Below are 18,615 nucleotides of genomic sequence, written 5' to 3'. Positions count from 1 at the left end.
AGAAGGAAAGAAGAGATCCATGTGAAAAGTTCTTTATATATTTATTTATTTATTATTTGAGGGAGAGGATTTTGATAGTAAAAACTAAAATAGTGCATTTTAAAAATTATCCTGATTAAATTTTAGGAAGAATGGTACGTACACACTATACACCCACGTTTGTGATTCTATGCGGACGCTCGGGTCAACTGCGGATGGCAGAGTCGTAATATTAGGAAAAGTATGGGTATAAATCCGGTATTTCAAACCGCCCCGCATCGTCTTTGTCGGATCCGCACTTGATACAGTAGATAAATAGTCTGCCATTATCGATTTCTCAGACTCGCCTCCCTCTCTCTCTCTCTTCCTCTTCCTCTTCCTCTTCCTCCTGTTCTTTATACGAGATTGAAGAAGTCTCGGCGAAGAGACGGAAAGAATGGAAGCACGACAATGTCTCAGAACCCTGGCACAGATCAATGGCGGCGGCGGAGGGAAGCGGCGGTGGAAGCAGGGCGGCGACGAGCCCCGCCGCCGGAAGCGGAGGATGCTCGTGGCTCCTGCCGTGGAGGTCGATCACTTCGATTCTCTTCCCGATGATATCATCGTGACCGTGCTTTCCAAGCTCAGCTCCTCTGCCAATCGCCCGCAAGACCTCTTCAGCGCCTTTTTGACGTACGGCCGCTCCGATCTTGGTCTCAAAATTGGGACTTTCGTTAATTTTGAGGGTAAAAATTTGAGCTTTGGGAGAAATTTTGCAGGTGCAAGCGATTTCATGTTCTGGGAAACCATTCCCTGGTGTTGTCTAAGGCTAATGCGAGGTGCCTCGCCGTCAGAGTGAAAGCTTGGTCGGAGGCGGCTCATGGATTCCTCCAACGATGCGTGGATTGTGGAAATATTGAAGCTTGCTTTATCTTAGGGATGGTGTGTCTCTGTCTTGCATGATCGATCCATCAAAATCAATCTTTTTTTGAGAGTTTTTGTATGAACAATTTCTTGATTGCTTCGATTATCTGTTGCAGATAAGATTTTACGCCCTGGGAAACAGAGGAAGCGGCGCGTCGTTGATGGCGAAGGCAGCGATTCGATCGCATCCGTGGTCGCTGTACTCTCTGGCGATCATTCAGTTCAACGGAAGCGGCGGCTCCAAGAACGCCAAGGACCTCCGCGCCGGCGTCGCGCTGAGCGCCCGCGCGGCCTTCTTTGGCCACGTCGACGCTCTCCGCGAGCTCGGCCACTGTCTCCAAGACGGTTACGGCGTCCGCCGGAACGTTAACGAGGGCCGCCGCTTCCTTCTTCAAGCCAACACTCGCGAGCTGGTGTCAGCCATCGCATCGTTGCCGGCGTGGAAGAATGGGCCGCATCGCCGGGCGACGACGGAGGGAATCGCCGAGGCGGCTGCTGCCGCCGCCGCCGGAGGAAGCCCCCTCCTCAGCGACTTCGGCTGGAACTTGCCCCCGCCGGAGCCGCACCCAGCCAACCGATTCCTCGTCGACTGGTTCCAGTCCTCCCCAACGCGGCTTCCGGAGGACCTGCGCCTCTGCTCGCAGCGCAACTGCGGGCGGCCGGAGACCCGCCGACACGAGTTCCGGCGGTGCTCGGTCTGCGGCGTCGTCAGCTACTGCTCCAGGGCCTGCCAGGCTCTCGATTGGCGGCTATCGCACAAGGCCGAGTGCGTGCCTCCTGCCATCTTCGTCGCCGACGTCGCCGCCGGCACCGATTGAGAGAAGAAGCACAGATCTCTCACTATTCCACAACTCTCTATTTATTTTTTTTAATTATTATTTTTTTTGTAACCGGAGTACTCTTCCCTTTCTAATTAATTTGCTTTTAAATAATTATAACTTATTTTTTTATTATTTATTCTTTCATCATCATCCTCAAACCCTAATTCATAATTAAGGCTGAGTAAATAAGTTGGTTAAACCAGATTAACCGATCACATTTAAGATTAATTATTTTAAAAAAAAACATCTATTAATTCAGATAATTCAATTCGATCTTAATTTTAAAAATTCAAATTCAATTAAATTAAATCAAATATATAAATGGACTATTATGGTAAGTAGGAATTGATTGATATAACATGTTAATAACATAGCAAAATTATTATGTTAATTAATATTTTATATTTATTTATACCTATTCTACCCATAATTAAGCTTTTTAAATCTCAATAAATTAATTGTTTTTTAAATTAAAGCTGAGGACTAAAAGAAGGTGAAAACATTATATAGAATAAAGAGGATGGAATAAAAAAAGAAAAAGCTAAAAAAAATTAAAGAAAAAGGTTGGATTTGGTTTTCCTACACTTCACATCTTGTTCTTTCTTATCTTATCGCAAACAGATGAATATATTCATCTCCACCACCAAATGGCAGCAACAAGTGGAGCACTGAGCCCTTGTGTCATCCATACTTTTGGTTTCCCCGATCCAACAACTCTGTTTACTTTCGCGGAAAGTGAGTGCACCATGTTACGATCGAGACAAATTCAGGAAGAGGCCGACGACAAATGAGTCGGGACGAACTCTAAATCCCGAACCCTAAATCGATCGATCCGATCAGATATGATCCTATTTGGAAAACACTGATTGCTGTGGCCTACTTTTCTAGATTCGATTGCACTCATCCACCCACTCAGCCACCCACCCCTCACCTGCCTGCTATTTTCTTGCCTCTCCTCTTGAGTGAGTGGAGGAAGCTCACATGCACTACTATCTACCAGTCTCTTCCTCAAACTTTATGGTGTCTGTGCTGACAAAGGAAATTAAATTGGTTTTTGGAGTCTTTGAGATTGACTTTTTGTAATTGAATGTCTGACTGATTAGGTCTGGGAGCAGAGACGGATCTAAGATAACTTCACAATTTGAGTGATGAATATGTTGATGGATGTATACACTTCAACGTGTTTAGAGTTTAGGGTTTAGACTAGATTACGATAACAACTCTATTACTCATTAAACCCCTTAACCCTTTATAGGCGATAAGAAAGTAAGTGAAATATAGATTCCATCCCCTTCTTTACCTAAAGTTCAATTCATCTCTAATTCTTGAATTTGTCCTTGGTCATGAGTCATGAAAATATTGATGGATGTATACACTTCAACATGTTTAGAGTTTAGGGTTTAGCTCCCAGGGTATAGCTGAGTTGGTTACAATGGAGCAAACTTGCAGAAGATGGCAAGGGTTCGAATCTTAATGAAGTCGAGCAATACCTTCCTCCGTTGTGAGCTCACAGATGGTCATGGGGCCGACCGTGTAAGGCCGCTAGAGTGACAGATTTAATTTTTTGCAGAAGAGTTTAGGATTTAGACTAGATTACGATAACAACTCTATTATCTATTAAACCCCTTAACCCTTATATTTCACATCAAAGTAAGTGAAATATAATTCATCGCAAATTTCTTCCGATCTAAAGTCCTTGACCGGAAGTCACTATATTAAAGTAGAATATATATATATATATTGAAATTATATCAAGTTCACAATTTGAGTCATGAAATTGTTGATTGATGCATACACTTCAACCGCTTTAGAGTCTAGGGCTTAGACTAGATTACGATAACAACTCTATTAGTCATGAAACCCCTTAACCCTTTGTATGCTATAGGAAAGTAAGTGAAATGTAGATTCGATCGCCAACCAAAGTCTGAAAGAGAGGGTAGGAGGGGCCCGATGGGATGGGAGTCAATCTCGGGGTTGAATGAGTGAGCAAACACTCCATGTTTGCTCACCAGCAAGCCTTAATTGTCACCTGAACCACCTCCAACTATCATGCACACTCACATGGTCTTTCTTGTCCTTCCATGGGGGAAAAGTTGCCTACATTTGGCCTGCCTGCCTCCAAACAAAACATGTTTTGATTTCACTTTTTCAATCGAGGAGGAAGAACTGGAAAAGGATCCCTTAGATTTGTATTTGTATTTGTATCGTACTCGCAATCGATAAAAGAATGATGTATTGTGTTCAAACGAATGAGATTAGGAAATAAATAATATATGATATAAATGAGGGGGAGAAATGTAAAATGATAATGGGAAACAAATAAGGAAAAAATTTAAAAAGACACCCCAAATTAAAAGAAATATCAAATGAGCACATTTTTTCAAAAAAAAAAAAATCAAATAGGTGCCCTATCAGTGATTTTATTCTGAAAATATTCTTTGATCCAATGCTGTTGTAGTAGCTATCAAGAACTATTATAATGTGTATAAGTTATCCAGTAACTGTCATAATGTATTCAGGATGAGTTTATGATTTATGAATTTATATCGTGTAAAAACTATCGAATAGCTGCTACAACGTATTTAAAGTGAATTAAAGTTTAGGATTGTATCAGCTACAACTATTTTCAAATGGTTTTTTTATGAAGTTTAAATAAGTTGGATTAAGTTGGTAATTTTGATATAATATTATTCAAAGATTCTAAATCTTAAACTCATCTTAAATATATAACAACTTTTTGGTAGCTTCTACATGTTATAGTAATTTTGAATAACTTTTAGATAGTGTAAAGCCTAAATTCACTTTAAACACGTTGTAGCAGCAAATCCCAGTCAGTCTCATGGACTTAATCCCTGGGGGTGGCCGACCCGATCCCACAGAAGTTTCCCACCGACCACCAGGGTAAATCGGGAAGCGCATACGGCGGTCAATCCAGATGTCCAACATCCTTTTGATTGCGTTCTCCATTTGGAAGAAAATTCTTACAAATATGCCGTAGCTGGGGATCGAACTGCGGGTCCCTGGGTCACAACTCGGATGTCCTACCGTTGCACCATTGCCATGGGGACAGTTTTTGCACATTATAGCAGCTATTAGTAGTCCCTACAATAACACTGAATCAATAAGTATTTTCAAGATAAAATCATTAAAAAGGGCATCCATTTGACTTTAATTAAAAATGGAGTGTCCATCTGACGATTTTGCAAATGAAATGATGGATACTAATTTAATTTTTACCCAAAAATAATTTCACTTTATATTTTTCTTATTATGAATTATAATTTACTTATTTATATAATGCTTACTCATTCATACTATTAAAAAATTGAGGACTTCTTTAATTTATACTTATTTTATTTTAAATTTAGACAGTATAAAACTATCGATGAATTTTAATTCAAATTCATTACTAATTTTAGACATCTAAAAAATACTTCAAATCAAAATGAATTAGGGTATTAAGATCGAAATATTAAATTTGTTAGATAGATTGATACGTTAGAATTAGTCGACTATTGATTTAGATTTATGATAACCCAATAGAAAATTTTCTAATTGATTGGAGTCTACAAATGGAGCACAAAAAAATTCAAAAATTGACTGAGAGTTAGATCAGATAAATAATAGTATTTTGATAAATATAAAATTTAAGTAAGTAATTTGGATATTAGAAAAAGTTAATTATATGATAAATTGTCAAAAAAATAATCCTCAATTTGTAATTTTCTTATTATGAATTATGATTTCTTTATTCTTTAAATTAATAAAAAAATTTAAATTATATTTTTTTAAATAAATATTTTCTCTGTTTACTAGAGAAGATGGAACATTAGCTAATTTTATTAAAATATATTTATTTTTGGGGAGACAAAAAGTAATAATTTACTCAAAGATAATCCATCAAATAAAATGGATCCACAAGACTTGGGAGTTTCGAGATCCGACCCGATAACCCGCCATCCGCTAACCCGAACAGCGAAGAATTTATTAGGTTGAAATCCAAGGCACCGTCTCTTCCGGCGTCCGCTCCAGTCTCCCACCCGACTCGGTTCTTTGATTTCTCCTCCGCCTTCCTCTCCGTCGAGCTTCGTTCTGCGTTCGATCCGAAGCTTCCTACAGCACCATGCCTCGGTACCAATAACGTTCCCTTCTTCCTTTATTTTTTCGCATTCTTGTTTCGTTCTACTCGTTTTTGCTTCCGATTTTTAAAAACCCTAATCTTTGGGCCACAGGTACTACTGCGATTACTGCGATACTTACTTGACCCACGACTCTGTAAGTTTTTTTATATTGAATCTGTGATGATTAGAATGCATGTTCTCGCTTTGAGCTTAACCTAATGGCATGGTAGTATAGGCTTGCTTGATGCTTGTACTTGAATTCCACTGTTTAGGTCAAGTTGGATATTTTGGTTTCAGCTTAGTCTAGGCTGCGGTTGTGCTGATAATCTTTATAGTAACATTTTTAAGTGAATTATTGCAATTAACAATGTATGAGATCTTTCTTTTCCTTTACAATCTGAACTGAACACATTATAAGTGGTGTTCGTTTATTCAACTGTCATATTAGAGAAGGAGTAGCACTTTGCATCACTAATATTCCTTTAGTAGAGTTAATCATGAATTTGTTCTGCGTCTCTTCTACTTCTGTAGTTCATTTTTCTTCATATACGTGTCTCTTTGTTACTCTGAACTTTGAAGTATCTTATTTGGGAATATGACAGAGGTTTGAAATTAACTCTTCTATTGTATAATATTGCATATTTTATAAACTCCATCTAAGAGGTATTAACTTTGTATACTTTGATCCCTGGAATATTGTAACTTGCTGCATAGGATAGACTACAGGGTTGTACCTAGCTACAGTGACGGGGACAGACATTAAAATCTACTCGGGCTAATCGGTCGATGATAAGAGTTGTATATATATAAAAGGGGCTGATCGCAGAAACCTTAAATGGTTTAGGGATTTAGGACTGATTGGGTGAACAATGAGCTAAAATGGTTAATTATATGGAGAAAATCTTAAATATATGGGCTTCTTCCCTAAACCTTAAAATGGACCCTCCAGGCTAAAGCCTGGATAGGCTATCACATGCCTCTGCCCTTGCCTAGCTAATCCCTGTGTTTTACATCATCTATTTTGCTTTTAATGTTTTTTTGGAAAATAAAGTGATAGAGTTTATATTGATTCACTTTGATACTATCAAATGTCTTGTTAGTCACAATCATTTTTTTCCCCTTCGGTTTCTGTATCTGTAGAGTCTTGCAAATGATGTTTTTGTATTTTGGAAAAGGAATGCTCTTACTTGAATTTCTTTCCATTGCAGCCATCTGTGAGAAAGCAACACAATGCTGGCTATAAACACAAGGTTACTATTCTTTTCAACCTCATATTCTAAGCTCATTCCGATACTTTGTATCATTTACTTATTTTGTTCGTCAACAATAGGCAAATGTACGCTCTTACTATCAGCAATTTGAGGAGCAACAAACTCAAAGTTTAATCGACCAAAGAATCAAGGAACATCTCGGTCAGGCTGCTGCATTCCAAGTTGGTGCCACTTTTAACCAGCATCTGATGACCATGCCAGGGGCCCGACCCCCTCTTCCAGTTTTAATACCTCCTATGTTGCCTGTTGGAGCATCTCCTCAGGCTTCTATGACCACACCACTTCTACCGGGGCTTAGACCCCCGATTTTGCCACCTCCACTTGGTGTACCAGGTATATAAGTTTTGGTTGCTCATGGTGAGATAGTTACGGTTGATGGCTTAATCTCACTGGGTCTTTAACTGACAAAAATATTGCTGCAAAGCTACCCAACATGATTGATTTGCATTTTATTTTTTAGGAAATAGCCATGCAATACACATTCACCACTAAAACAATCCAACTGGGCAGTCGCAGGAGGATGCTCATGGACTTATTATCTTTACTCCTAAATGTCACTCAATTTAATCCATAATCACAGATTCTATGTTTGTATTGGCAGGTTATGGAGCTGTTCCTCCAGTCGCTGCTGGCCACTCTGCAGTCGGACCACCGGGTGCACCAACGACGGCACCAATGCAACCAACTAATCTTCCTAGGCCACCTACATTGCCACCTCCAATTTCAGGGGCCATGCCAATGCCAACTACCAACACTTCTGCACCTGCTATCTATCAGGGCAACCCATCAACGGCTCCTGCAACAACAAGCTTTGAATCTTTTAACGCGCCTTCTGGATCTGCTGCTCCATAAGAGACCAATTTCTAATTTCCCAAAACCTGGCTGTGGATTGAACTCTAGGGTTTACATGTTCCAGTGAATTCCCTTTTTTGTAATTGACCTGAAGAATAAACCGATAGTTGGATCGTTTGTACGGTTTAATTCTTCAGTTGTTTGAGCAAATATTATGTTAACGCATGCAATAGAACGTAATCTTATTATGTTGATGTCGACGTCAGTGATTTGTTGTTATCATCAATTTTTATAAACAAATCTGTTCCAGATATCAATGCCCAATTCTTTTGGCGTTACGGATTCATTTTTGTCAAAGAATGATAGAGCTCAATTGAAGCTGGATAAATAAACTTAATCTCCAACAATTTGACGTCTGCAACAGGCTCGTTTATCTTGAGAAAATTATTTTTTAAAAAAAACACTGGAAATGCTGACATACAGCACTGACGTGGTATAGAGCTTAGAAATGATAGAAAAGGCACCACATTCAACAATTTCTAGAGCTGTAGTCTGGTACAGAACGTTTACTTGGCTAAGTAAAGAGCTCTCTCTACCTTTGGGGAGGAGGAGGAGGATGTGATTTAGCCATTCCAATCCATGCAACGATACCTATCCCAAGGATTACCCAGCCAAGTATATCATACTTTAAATCACTCTCTTTCTTTTTCTTCTTAGGCGCCTGAAAATTAGTAACAAAAAATTGAAATGCAATTACAAAATTCCTGAACTAGAAAATAGATATGCTTAATCATAAGGAACACTTGAAGTAGCAGTATGCAAATCAAATCCTAATTGCAGTCTTTATCTTATCTATATCCATCCAATGATTTTCTGGTTATTTATGAATCACCGTTTATTCAGATTGAAGCTTAAGGGAGATCAACTTATGAAGCAGTTTGATTCATCTGTAATCAAATCAAATGGTTGTTAAGCATGTAATAAATGGCTAGAAGAGGATAAAGTGTACAAGAAGAAACATGTTAAGTTACAAAAAAAGGGAAGAGAGGAACATAATTTAAGACCATCTAAAGGTGTTTCCAACCTAGACATGAAAGTTTAGTTCATAACACAATCAACATACAGTCGACGTAGTAGTTGATAAGAGCTGGCTGTCACTTACAAGGCCTTCCATCAAATAAAAATTCCAACAGACATGTCGTATAGCATATGCCATAGTTTCACTATGACATATGGAACTATCAGAAACTAATGTATTTTCACAACCAAGAATGAATTGTTGGATTATGAAAGGCCTACACCATGAAGGAGAACAATGAAGCAATTGAAAATTTTAATACAAACAATATTTCACAAAAGCTTAAATTTGTCTAGAACTTCCATTTAGAGCTTAGTATTACCTTCTTTCTCACAGGGGAAGTTGTCTCCTGGGAAGCCTGTTGGTTAGCCATATGGATTTGGATTTCTCGACGCAACTCAGGTGCCTGAGGAAGACATTTCAAAGGTTTCAAAAAAGATTCTGAGATAGTGTAGAGTAACTCATATAACATGGAAAATAGCACTTCGATATAACATATTTATCTAAATTGCTCTAAAGCTATGAACTGTCTTTTTTGAAATTCTCATTTCAACTGATATCTGGAATTAGATTGCCTATCTAGTAACTTCTCGTGATACAACATTGCCTTTACAATCCAAATTTCCTATTCTTTAAGGTTAAATTTGTCTCTACGATTAAAGTTTTAAATTGATAATAGCTATCTTGCATTGATTAGCACAATATCATATGCAAATAACACTATAGACCAAAAATGGTATCTTGTTGTGACATTAGTAATCCCATATACATGTCTTTTATCACATTGATCTAATCATTTGAACATTTCTCTTTCTAGAATCTACCAAAACAATCATCTAGTAAGTACCATAAGATTACCTTTTCAACAAAAATCACATGCAACCTTTTTATTCCTTTGATCTTTTTCCATAAATTATCATAATCTTATTAAATAACTAAGGTATATGATTGATCTTCATAAGATAAAGCAAAATCCAGTTAGAACAATTCAACAACAAACTTGAATTTATACATATGTATGCTACAAGGCATAGAAAACAACATGAAGGCACAGTAGCATATTATAATCCATGAAAAATAACAAACCACTATGGTGACAAGAAATTCTAATGCGTACTGCATATATTTGGCCAATCTTTTAAATTAGTCATAGAGTGCATCCATGAGCCACAATTATGACGGTAGAACTCTTAAACTAAAGTTCATAGATATACATGTATATCAAAGCAAACCAAAAAGTAATTATAATAAGTTTCTAATATATTTGCTATAATAGGGCAGACATCAATTTAGTTAAAGGAGGTCATGGCTGCTAATTAAGTTTGATGGAATCCCAGCTCTGGTATGTGTGACTCTTTGACAAAAGCTTACAATGTAATCACACATTTGATACAGCCATACAATTAGAAGCACTAGTCAAACCAAAAACATTTCCTGTACATTCAATGTAGCACATCATAGTTACTAAGAGTCCTTAAGAGGATATTCTAGAACAAAACTTATTCCTGCAAAGCAAGTAAGACCTCGACACCACACCATACGAAGCTAGACGTTACCTTGCTTACTGTATCCAGTGACATCAAATACATCTCATTTCCAGGTTCCTGGAAGAATCAAAGAAGTCAAAGGATGAAACTAAATGACCATACTTGAGGAGAAAAAAGCGAACAGGGTCATTCTTGAGACAAGGCTTACCAATTCCACAGCCTGTTCATAGCACTGAGTTGCCTTCTCAAAGCAAACCAAAGCAACCTGTTCGTTAGGCGTGAAGAACCCTTGCTGAATATAAGCATTCCCTAAGAGAAATAGTGTGGCATGCCTTCCAGGATCCGCCTCCAAGGCCTGCTCCAGTTTCGATATGGCTTCTGCAAGAAAATTTACATGAAAATTGTACTAAACACAGAAACAAACAATCACCTGAGAGATTTTTTTTTATAAAAAAGTATATTATCATTTATCAAGCAGTAACTAAAGGAGGAACACAATCCAATCCATAAATAAGAACCTTTCACCATATCCTCGGGGTTTTTCTGAAAAGCTGATAGATTCAGAAGCGCACTTCCCCACTTCGTGAGATTCTAAAAGCACAGTTGTAATCAGTTATCTCCTTTAAGACCACAACGAGAATCAGAAAACAAGGACGATTCGACAAAAAAGGAGAGAGGGTGTAAGAACTCACATCGACATCGCGGGGGTTGGCGGCGCAGGCCAACTCCGCGGACTGGCGCTCTTGCTCGAACAACACAAACCGATCGAGATCCCTCAGCTGTGAATCCATGGATCCCAAACGACTACTTCGCGCTTGCGTCCTCCTCCTCTATCTTCAATTGCAAACGTCGAATATAAGAAGAAGAACAGGGCAATCGTAGGGTTTATCGAGGAGAGGAACACAAATCCAATACCCTGCTTACTAGGAGCTGGGCTAGATACGGTCCGACAAGAACCGGTTTGGCTCGGACCGATCGGCCCATAATGATTAGAAGATTTAAGATTACAAACAATTTATAAATTACTAATAAATAAGTTTTTTATTTATAAATTATCTAAAAAAGGAAAATAAAACAAAATTCTGCCTCAACTTCTACACTCGTATCTAGCCACAATGGCGGCGGAACCTCCTCCCTCCTCCACGGTCAACGACGTGTAGTTCTTCCACGCCTGAGCAAGAGCTCTCATCGCGCTCAACTTCTCTCCCCTCTCCCTGCAGCACCCGGCTCTCGCCGTGTAAACCTCCCGCAGATCCACGTCGCGCCGGCAAACATCGCCGAAGCGATCCGTGTCGAGAAACTGCACCTTGGGGCCGAACTCGTAGGTGCCTTCGCCCACGGCTCTGGTTAAGATCGCCGCGCGATCTCCGCCGGCGTACCGCCTCATGGTGAAGCGCCAAGTCCTGAAGAACTCAATCGTCTGGTCGGCGGACAACACGTACATGAAAGCTCCGTTCGCCGTGCTCCCGAATCGGTAGCGATCCGTCGCTAAGATCAACAGGGAGAGATCGTTAAACTGGCGCACGGGATTCCGAAACCACATCACGTCCAAATCCTACAGGCAAATTAAATCACAAGCTAGCAATCATCCACCCAAGTAAACGAACCCGGAGGGAAGGAAGAACAATGCTTTCCCGTACCGTGTATATGAAGTTGTACGCGAGCTCCAAAACTTGGCTTGAGAATTCAATCTGCCTCGCCATCATCATCGTCTCTGCGCTTCCTCTGAAGTTGCTGGTGTAGTTAGGGAAATAGCAATGCGAGTGCAGAGCCCCGCAGTGCTCGAAGGCCTCTTGATCCAGCGCCAAGACCACCAGGTGGTTCAATAGCCTACTGGTTCCGTCGCCCACCTTGAAGCTCTCGATGAACAGATCAAAAACAGAGTTTTGTGCTCCATTCAGCATGGCGATTATCACCATGTTATCATTGTTTGCAGCGCCTTTTAACAATCTCTTCAGTTCTCGTGTTTCTGTGTCCTGCAGTTACGAATCAATAAAAGGAGAATGACTGAAACAAAGATCCGAGAGAAAAACATGAGTGTTTAAACCTTTTCCAGTAAAGTCATCTTGCTTCCTGTATGCTCTGAGAAGATTGATGGATTTGTGTGGAACTGTGGAAGTATGAAAGAAAAGATTAAGATTAGAAGAAGAAGAATGGAGAGCACGAGATTGATCTCAGTCAGTTTTCTCATGTCGACGAGGGAAGAAGAGGAGGAAGGAAACTGAAAGAGAGGGTGTAATTTGTGAAGAACATATCAGGAAGGATTTTCAGTTTATGAATCTGAGAATTAATGCAGTTAGATCGCTGGCAAAGTAACTTCCTTTTTGTTTTTTTTTAAAAATATTATTTCAAATCGATCAAAATTAATTTAATTGAGTTAAAATTGGTTAAATATTATTGAAATAGTTTTGATAATTGTTTTGACCAAAACCACTATAATTAATTACTATAATTTAGAATAATATAAAATAGTTACCAAAATTATTTTTATGCTAATAAAAATAAGAAACATTATTTAATTTTCTGCCAAAAACATTATGATAAAGAACGCTTGAAAAAAAAAAAAATATTTACCTTTTTTAGAAAATATAGTTTAGGGTTTCCATAAATTCGCTTTGGCTAAAAAAGGAAAAAAATAGAGATTTTCTTATGGTGGAATTTCATTGGAGATTTGGCAATATCTAACTTGCGGTTCCTCTCCAACTCCACGCCAGCGAAGCACAGTGCCGAAGGGTTTTGCTCCACTGCCTCGCTATCTCCGACGAGGAAGAGGGAGAGGAAGACGAAGAGCCAACCGCAGGGGAAGATATGGCTCCTCGAGTCGCCTTCCTGACGGAACCATTCCTCTTCTCCACCCCCTTGGGGGGAAGGAGGAGCGGCGGATCTCCCAGGGTTTCCATGGCCTCCACCATCCCCTCCGCGGCCGCCGCCACCAAGTGAGCTGCTTTATTCCTCCCGATCTCATCGTCTGTCCGAATGTAGCCTTTGAGCCTCGCCCCTGCCCGTTCTCCGATCTGGTTTCGTGTTTTTTCCCTTGTGGTAATTGGGTTGGTTAGGGCAATTGGATGTATAATATATCCCAATTTATTTTCACTTCAGCTTGTTTGGAATGAAGAAATTGGGGAATTGAGTGCACGTCTCGAAAATTTAGTATTTTTTTTATAAATTGGAATTGGGAAAGTTAAGTTTTAACTCCCCTTTTCAAAAGACGCGACTTTGATTCTAGGATATAATTACACTGGCAATTCTGATCTATAAAATCTTAGTATTTTTCAAACTAGAGATTTGTAATTAATTTATATGGATTGCCGTGATTTACTTAATCAAGGAGTGAGGAGTTCCTTTCTCTCAGATATTGGTACCAAACAAATACACACTTTTATCCCGCTTTCAGTGTTTTCCCTTCCAAATTTAGCTCTGAAATGGTGAAGAAGTGGCAGAATATGTTACGGAATAGTATTGTATTTGATATGATGATCGATAATGGTACATTAGTTCTATTTTGAGTTCATGTCTGTAATTTGTAAAACTTAGTTGTCTTTGTATAGTTTTCTCGTCTCTTTTCAATTTTTCTGTTGTTAAACACATATTTCTTTCTGTTTATATTATTCAAGTGTCTCAAAAAAAAAAAGTTCCATTGGGGATATGTTGAGGTTATTTGGCATGCTATTGTATGCATCAATACAATAGAATGCTATTGCATACATGGCCTATTGGTTGAAATGGTTATTGTGCACTTTTTGCAGGTCCTTGTGCCTATCAACAATTTTACTTTTAGTTTTTTTTTTCAGATTTATTTACCTGGTAATCTTGGGCACTGGTGGATAATCATTCTGTTACAAATTTGTTTTTTGTTTTTGTAAATTAATGAATGTTATAATCAAGGGATTCCTTTTCTTGAATCAGGACAATGCTTTCTTGCTATACTTTTTTCTTGTTTGTTGGAATATTTACTTTTCTCATTATCTACATTTTTTGTGCTTATGCACTTATGTTGCAAATGAGTATTGTCCTTTCTTTCAAGATTTTCTGACCCGTGGTGTTCCTGCTTACTTTGTTGGGTCTTTCCTATGATCCCTCAACCAACATATACATTAGATAAATGTTTTTGAGCACAATGAGACAAACAATTTCGTGATATGATTTACCTTGATGAATTTTTCTTATGATCCCTTCACTAATGTATGTACTTAGATAAATGCTTTTGAGAAGACAAATAGTTCCCTAATGGCTGTTTTAAAGACCATTTTATTTTATTTTATTTTTTTTGTTCTAAATGTATGTACTTTGAATAAGATAATTTTCAAGCAATAGGATCCTTGTTGGTGAATCTGGAAGGTTGTGGATATTCATCTATTAGAACATATATAAACTTAAATACTGGATATTATCTAATTGTTTGTGACAGGTTAAAGCAAGTGTGACTTGATATGCAAATTGTTAACAAATTTCCATCAATGCGTGAATTGTGCAATAGCTTTAGCAAAATATGCTGTTATGATTATCCATTTTGCAAATTTAGCTAGTTAGCTTGTGTTGTAGTGTTTATTTTGGTATGAGATGGCCAAACTGTTACTTGAGATTATAGTCAAAGTTTTCCTTTCAAGAAAGTTGGAACTAGAATTTACGGTCCTATGACATATCAAGATCATCTTGCGGACACCCTGTGTTCATGTTAAAAGATGTATATATTCTCGTTTATCGCAATTATGGAAGCGCCTTTTGAAGCATTTTCCTAATACATTTCTTCTTACCTTTGTTTGTGCTGTTGATCGCTTAACAACATCGTAACTATCTTTCAGCAAAAATATATTTGATTTTTTTGGCATTTGCATATTTTTTTCCTTTGTCTCTTGTCTAGGTAATGTAGATATGCAGTTAATTTTTCCTTACAGTTTTCATTTTTTCTTAAATCTCCCATGTATACTTATCCAGATTCCATCTTTATGTTATTTTGTAGTTAATTTATTTGATAGCGTACCATTATAATGCATCTAAAAAATGAGTTAGTTTAACATATTATTCATCCCTGAACTTAGTCTTTAACATTTTACTCATTGTCTCCTGTCAATCAAATGCATGTTCTGAACTCCAGTTGTTCCTCTAGGATTGAGACCCCCAAAAAGCTCTTCACTCCTCGCGAGGTGCATGTCCAGGTCACTCATTCCATGCCTCCTCAGAAGATTGAAATTTTTAAATCATTAGAGGGCTGGGCAGAGGAAAATATATTAGTGCATTTGAAGCCTGTTGAGAAGTGTTGGCAGCCACAAGATTTTCTTCCAGATTCTTCATCAGAGGGATTCTACGAAGAGGTTAAGGAACTGAGAGAACGGTGTAAGGAGATTCCTGATGACTATTTTGTTTGCTTGGTGGGAGATATGATTACTGAAGAAGCTCTTCCTACATACCAAACAATGCTAAATACCCTGGATGGTGTCAGGGACGAGACAGGGGCAAGTCTGACCTCATGGGCTGTCTGGACTAGGGCTTGGACTGCTGAAGAGAACAGACACGGAGATCTTTTGAACAAGTATCTATACCTATCTGGAAGAGTGGACATGAAACAAATTGAGAAAACAATCCAGTATCTTATTGGTTCTGGAATGGTAAAATTTCTTGACTTGCCTTTGTTGGTCTTGACATCACTCCTAAATTCTTTACCTGAGTGATTTTAAATTTCCTTCCAAGAACCTTTCTACGATATGATCAGAGATAGCAATTGACTATTTCGTGCATGAGTTGAAGATCTTAATCATGCTGCTTGTTAAACCATTGAGATATAAACCTTGTATTGATATATTGATCTATCCTGCAGCATTAATGATGACATTCCAACTCTAATTTAGAATTATTGTTGATTTATTTCCTTATAGTTTATCGATCTTTGTGAAAACAAATATTTCTTAGAAGTTGATATATATGCATAAGATTCTGTTGCATGTGCAAGTTGTGTTTGCTGGCACATACTTATTGCCTTGTTGCCATTGTTTGGGAATTGATTGTGTAGTTTCATTTGCAGGATCCCAGGACAGAGAACAATCCGTACCTTGGTTTTATTTATACATCGTTTCAGGAACGAGCGACCTTCATCTCCCATGGAAACACTGCTAGGCATGCTAAGGACTATGGAGACCTCAAGTTGGCGCAGATATGCGGTATAATTGCATCTGATGAGAAGCGCCATGAGACTGCATACACTAAGATAGTGGAAAAACTGTTTGAAATTGACCCAGATGGCACTGTTCTTGCATTTGCTGACATGATGAAGAAGAAGATTTCAATGCCTGCTCATCTGATGTATGATGGACGCGACGATAAGCTGTTTGAGAACTTCTCAGCTGTTGCACAGAGGTTGGGTGTTTACACAGCTAAGGACTATGCTGACATACTAGAATTCCTTGTCGCAAGGTGGAAGGTCAGTGAGCTAACAGGCCTCTCTGGGGAAGGTAATAAAGCACAGGACTTTGTCTGCACTTTAGCTCCAAGGATTAGAAGGCTCGACGAAAGAGCTCAAGGGAGAGCCAAGAAAGCATCAGTGATACCCTTCAGTTGGATCTATGACAGGGAAGTGCTGCTCTAATTCAGTATTCCATGTAAGAAATTCTCACTTTGCTGTCCATTTGCTTATTCATAGAGTGTCAAAGAAGATTTAGCATCAGGCTCATGCTATGGCTTTCTTTTGTTCCGGTGACGTCAATTTAGGAAGGGTACACTCTTCTAAGGTATGGTAAATAGATCTCATGGCTAATGCTTGCTTCAACTAAGTTTTCAGATCAAGAAAGGTTTTTATCATTGTGTTTTATTTTTCCTGGACAAGTACTGTTGTTTGTTTGAGTGGGATAATTAATATATATGGAGCTTTGTTCTTGTGTTGTGTTTTTTCTGTTCACTTCAAATTATATTGCTCTAAAGTTGATTTAAGAGAATTACAGTTGAATTGATTCCATCGAATTGTGTTTTCCTCCTCAAGTAGGATTAAATTATCAAACTGGAAAAAGAATTCTGGGAATGCATTTATTTGTGGTATCCTTAAGAGTGAAATATTTATCCTTGAAATAGATTTAAATGAATAAATTGATAGGCCATACAAGGAATACAAATGAGCATGTAGGCTATAGGTTTAGAGAAAGAAATGAAGAAGATAGTATGATCTTAGATTCTGCATCTTATACTCTTTATCTGAATAGAGAATATGCTATAACCTTTTTCCTATACACATTGCTCTCAAACTGAAGGTTTGTAAGTATATCGAGTTTACATTAAGCACATGACATATGTTCCGACTTCCAACAACTTGAGACTCTGAATTACAAAGTCAGATTGTTAGCATCTTTAGTCCAGGATGATCTGTATAAAGACTTTAAGATTACAAGATATTTACAACACATCTACCTGTTAAAGATCTAAATTATCAGGTAAAGTCTTGTAGATGATAATCTACATATTCTCAAAGAATCAGGAGGTAAATTGCTGCATCAGTAAACCACTTCTGAATCATGCTTGATTGAAAAGTGATACTTCAACTTGAAAAGAGTAATGGCTAGTCCACTCTTACAAGGTACTAGAACAATAAGAGAAAGCAGAGGAAACTCATATCAGAGCCTTTCTCTTTGCATCAATCTATTATCATATATTCTATGAAATGGTCCCTCCATTTTTCATGGACATACAAACCTCTCAATATTTCTGTCTTAGTGGCTGCAGCATATCACTAACATAGTTGAGGGTAGAGGAGTGCTCTATCCATATTAGCATCTGCTAGAAATGCTATCCGGTTGCTACCACGGATGTGGTGCAGTGGCAAAACACTCAGAGGAGTAATAAGAGGATTAGAGTTAGAATCTCAAATGAGATGAATATTTTAGAGGTGACTTTTGTTTGTGTGTAAGTTGTACTTCGGATTAGTTAAACGAAGTCTGACACCTTAGATTATCAAAAACAAGAACAAAGAAATGCTCTCCAGCTTGCAGCTATCCTCCTAGTCGCATGATGAGTGGCCTCCAAGTGCTCTAACCTAATCTTTCAGCTGAAATAGGAGTTTCCACTAGGTGAGCAATGAGGTAAGTGAGGAAACTCAAGTGATGAACACGCTAATCTTTCACCTGAAATAGGAGTTTCCACTAGGTGAGCAATGAGGTTAGTGAGGAAACTCAAGTGATGAAC

At 38.3% G+C, this 18,615-nt stretch overlaps 5 protein-coding genes across 6 annotated transcripts; 3 read left to right on the top strand and 2 right to left on the bottom strand.

The window, feature by feature from the left end:
- Positions 1–347: 347 nt before the first annotated feature.
- On the top strand, positions 348–1,814 carry LOC141829287 (F-box protein At5g50450-like). The gene is made up of 3 exons (XM_074716729.1): positions 348–651; positions 738–900; positions 999–1,814. The coding sequence occupies exons 1-3, from the start codon at positions 416–418 to the stop codon at positions 1,698–1,700; spliced, it is 1,101 nt and encodes a 366-aa protein (XP_074572830.1). The 5' UTR covers positions 348–415; the 3' UTR covers positions 1,701–1,814.
- Positions 1,815–5,731: 3,917 nt separating this feature from the next.
- LOC141829646 (U1 small nuclear ribonucleoprotein C-like) lies at positions 5,732–8,076 on the top strand. Its single transcript, XM_074717169.1, has 5 exons — positions 5,732–5,834; positions 5,936–5,978; positions 7,033–7,074; positions 7,155–7,428; positions 7,697–8,076. The coding sequence occupies exons 1-5, from the start codon at positions 5,827–5,829 to the stop codon at positions 7,945–7,947; spliced, it is 618 nt and encodes a 205-aa protein (XP_074573270.1). The 5' UTR covers positions 5,732–5,826; the 3' UTR covers positions 7,948–8,076.
- A 241-nt stretch (positions 8,077–8,317) lies between these two features.
- LOC141829058 (mitochondrial import receptor subunit TOM20-like) lies at positions 8,318–11,306 on the bottom strand. The gene is made up of 6 exons (XM_074716482.1): positions 11,145–11,306; positions 10,971–11,043; positions 10,661–10,830; positions 10,522–10,569; positions 9,288–9,371; positions 8,318–8,608 (listed from the first exon to the last, which is right to left on the bottom strand). The coding sequence occupies exons 1-6, from the start codon at positions 11,241–11,243 to the stop codon at positions 8,480–8,482; spliced, it is 603 nt and encodes a 200-aa protein (XP_074572583.1). The 5' UTR covers positions 11,244–11,306; the 3' UTR covers positions 8,318–8,479.
- Positions 11,307–11,539: 233 nt separating this feature from the next.
- On the bottom strand, positions 11,540–12,643 carry LOC141828961 (uncharacterized protein At4g15970-like). The gene is made up of 3 exons (XM_074716356.1): positions 12,500–12,643; positions 12,093–12,428; positions 11,540–12,007 (listed from the first exon to the last, which is right to left on the bottom strand). The coding sequence occupies exons 1-3, from the start codon at positions 12,641–12,643 to the stop codon at positions 11,540–11,542; spliced, it is 948 nt and encodes a 315-aa protein (XP_074572457.1).
- Positions 12,644–13,132: 489 nt separating this feature from the next.
- Positions 13,133–17,326, top strand: LOC141829057 (stearoyl-[acyl-carrier-protein] 9-desaturase, chloroplastic-like). 2 transcript variants are annotated; one of them, XM_074716481.1, is made up of 3 exons: positions 13,133–13,388; positions 15,560–16,058; positions 16,472–17,326. In XM_074716481.1, exons 1-3 carry the CDS (start codon positions 13,261–13,263, stop codon positions 17,030–17,032), a joined length of 1,188 nt encoding a protein of 395 aa, XP_074572582.1. In that variant the 5' UTR covers positions 13,133–13,260; the 3' UTR covers positions 17,033–17,326. The 2 variants fall into 2 exon arrangements, with proteins under 2 accessions (XP_074572582.1, XP_074572581.1); XM_074716480.1 differs by having other exon boundaries at positions 15,548–16,058.
- The last annotated feature ends 1,289 nt before the right edge of the window (positions 17,327–18,615 follow it).

The sequence above is a fragment of the Curcuma longa genome, chromosome 5 (genome assembly GCF_044706935.1).
Source record: "Curcuma longa cultivar G26 ecotype Majalengka, Jawa Barat chromosome 5, ITB_CL_G26_1.1, whole genome shotgun sequence".
Taxonomy (NCBI): domain Eukaryota; kingdom Viridiplantae; phylum Streptophyta; class Magnoliopsida; order Zingiberales; family Zingiberaceae; genus Curcuma; species Curcuma longa.
This window is presented reverse-complemented; position numbering and strand designations above follow the sequence as displayed.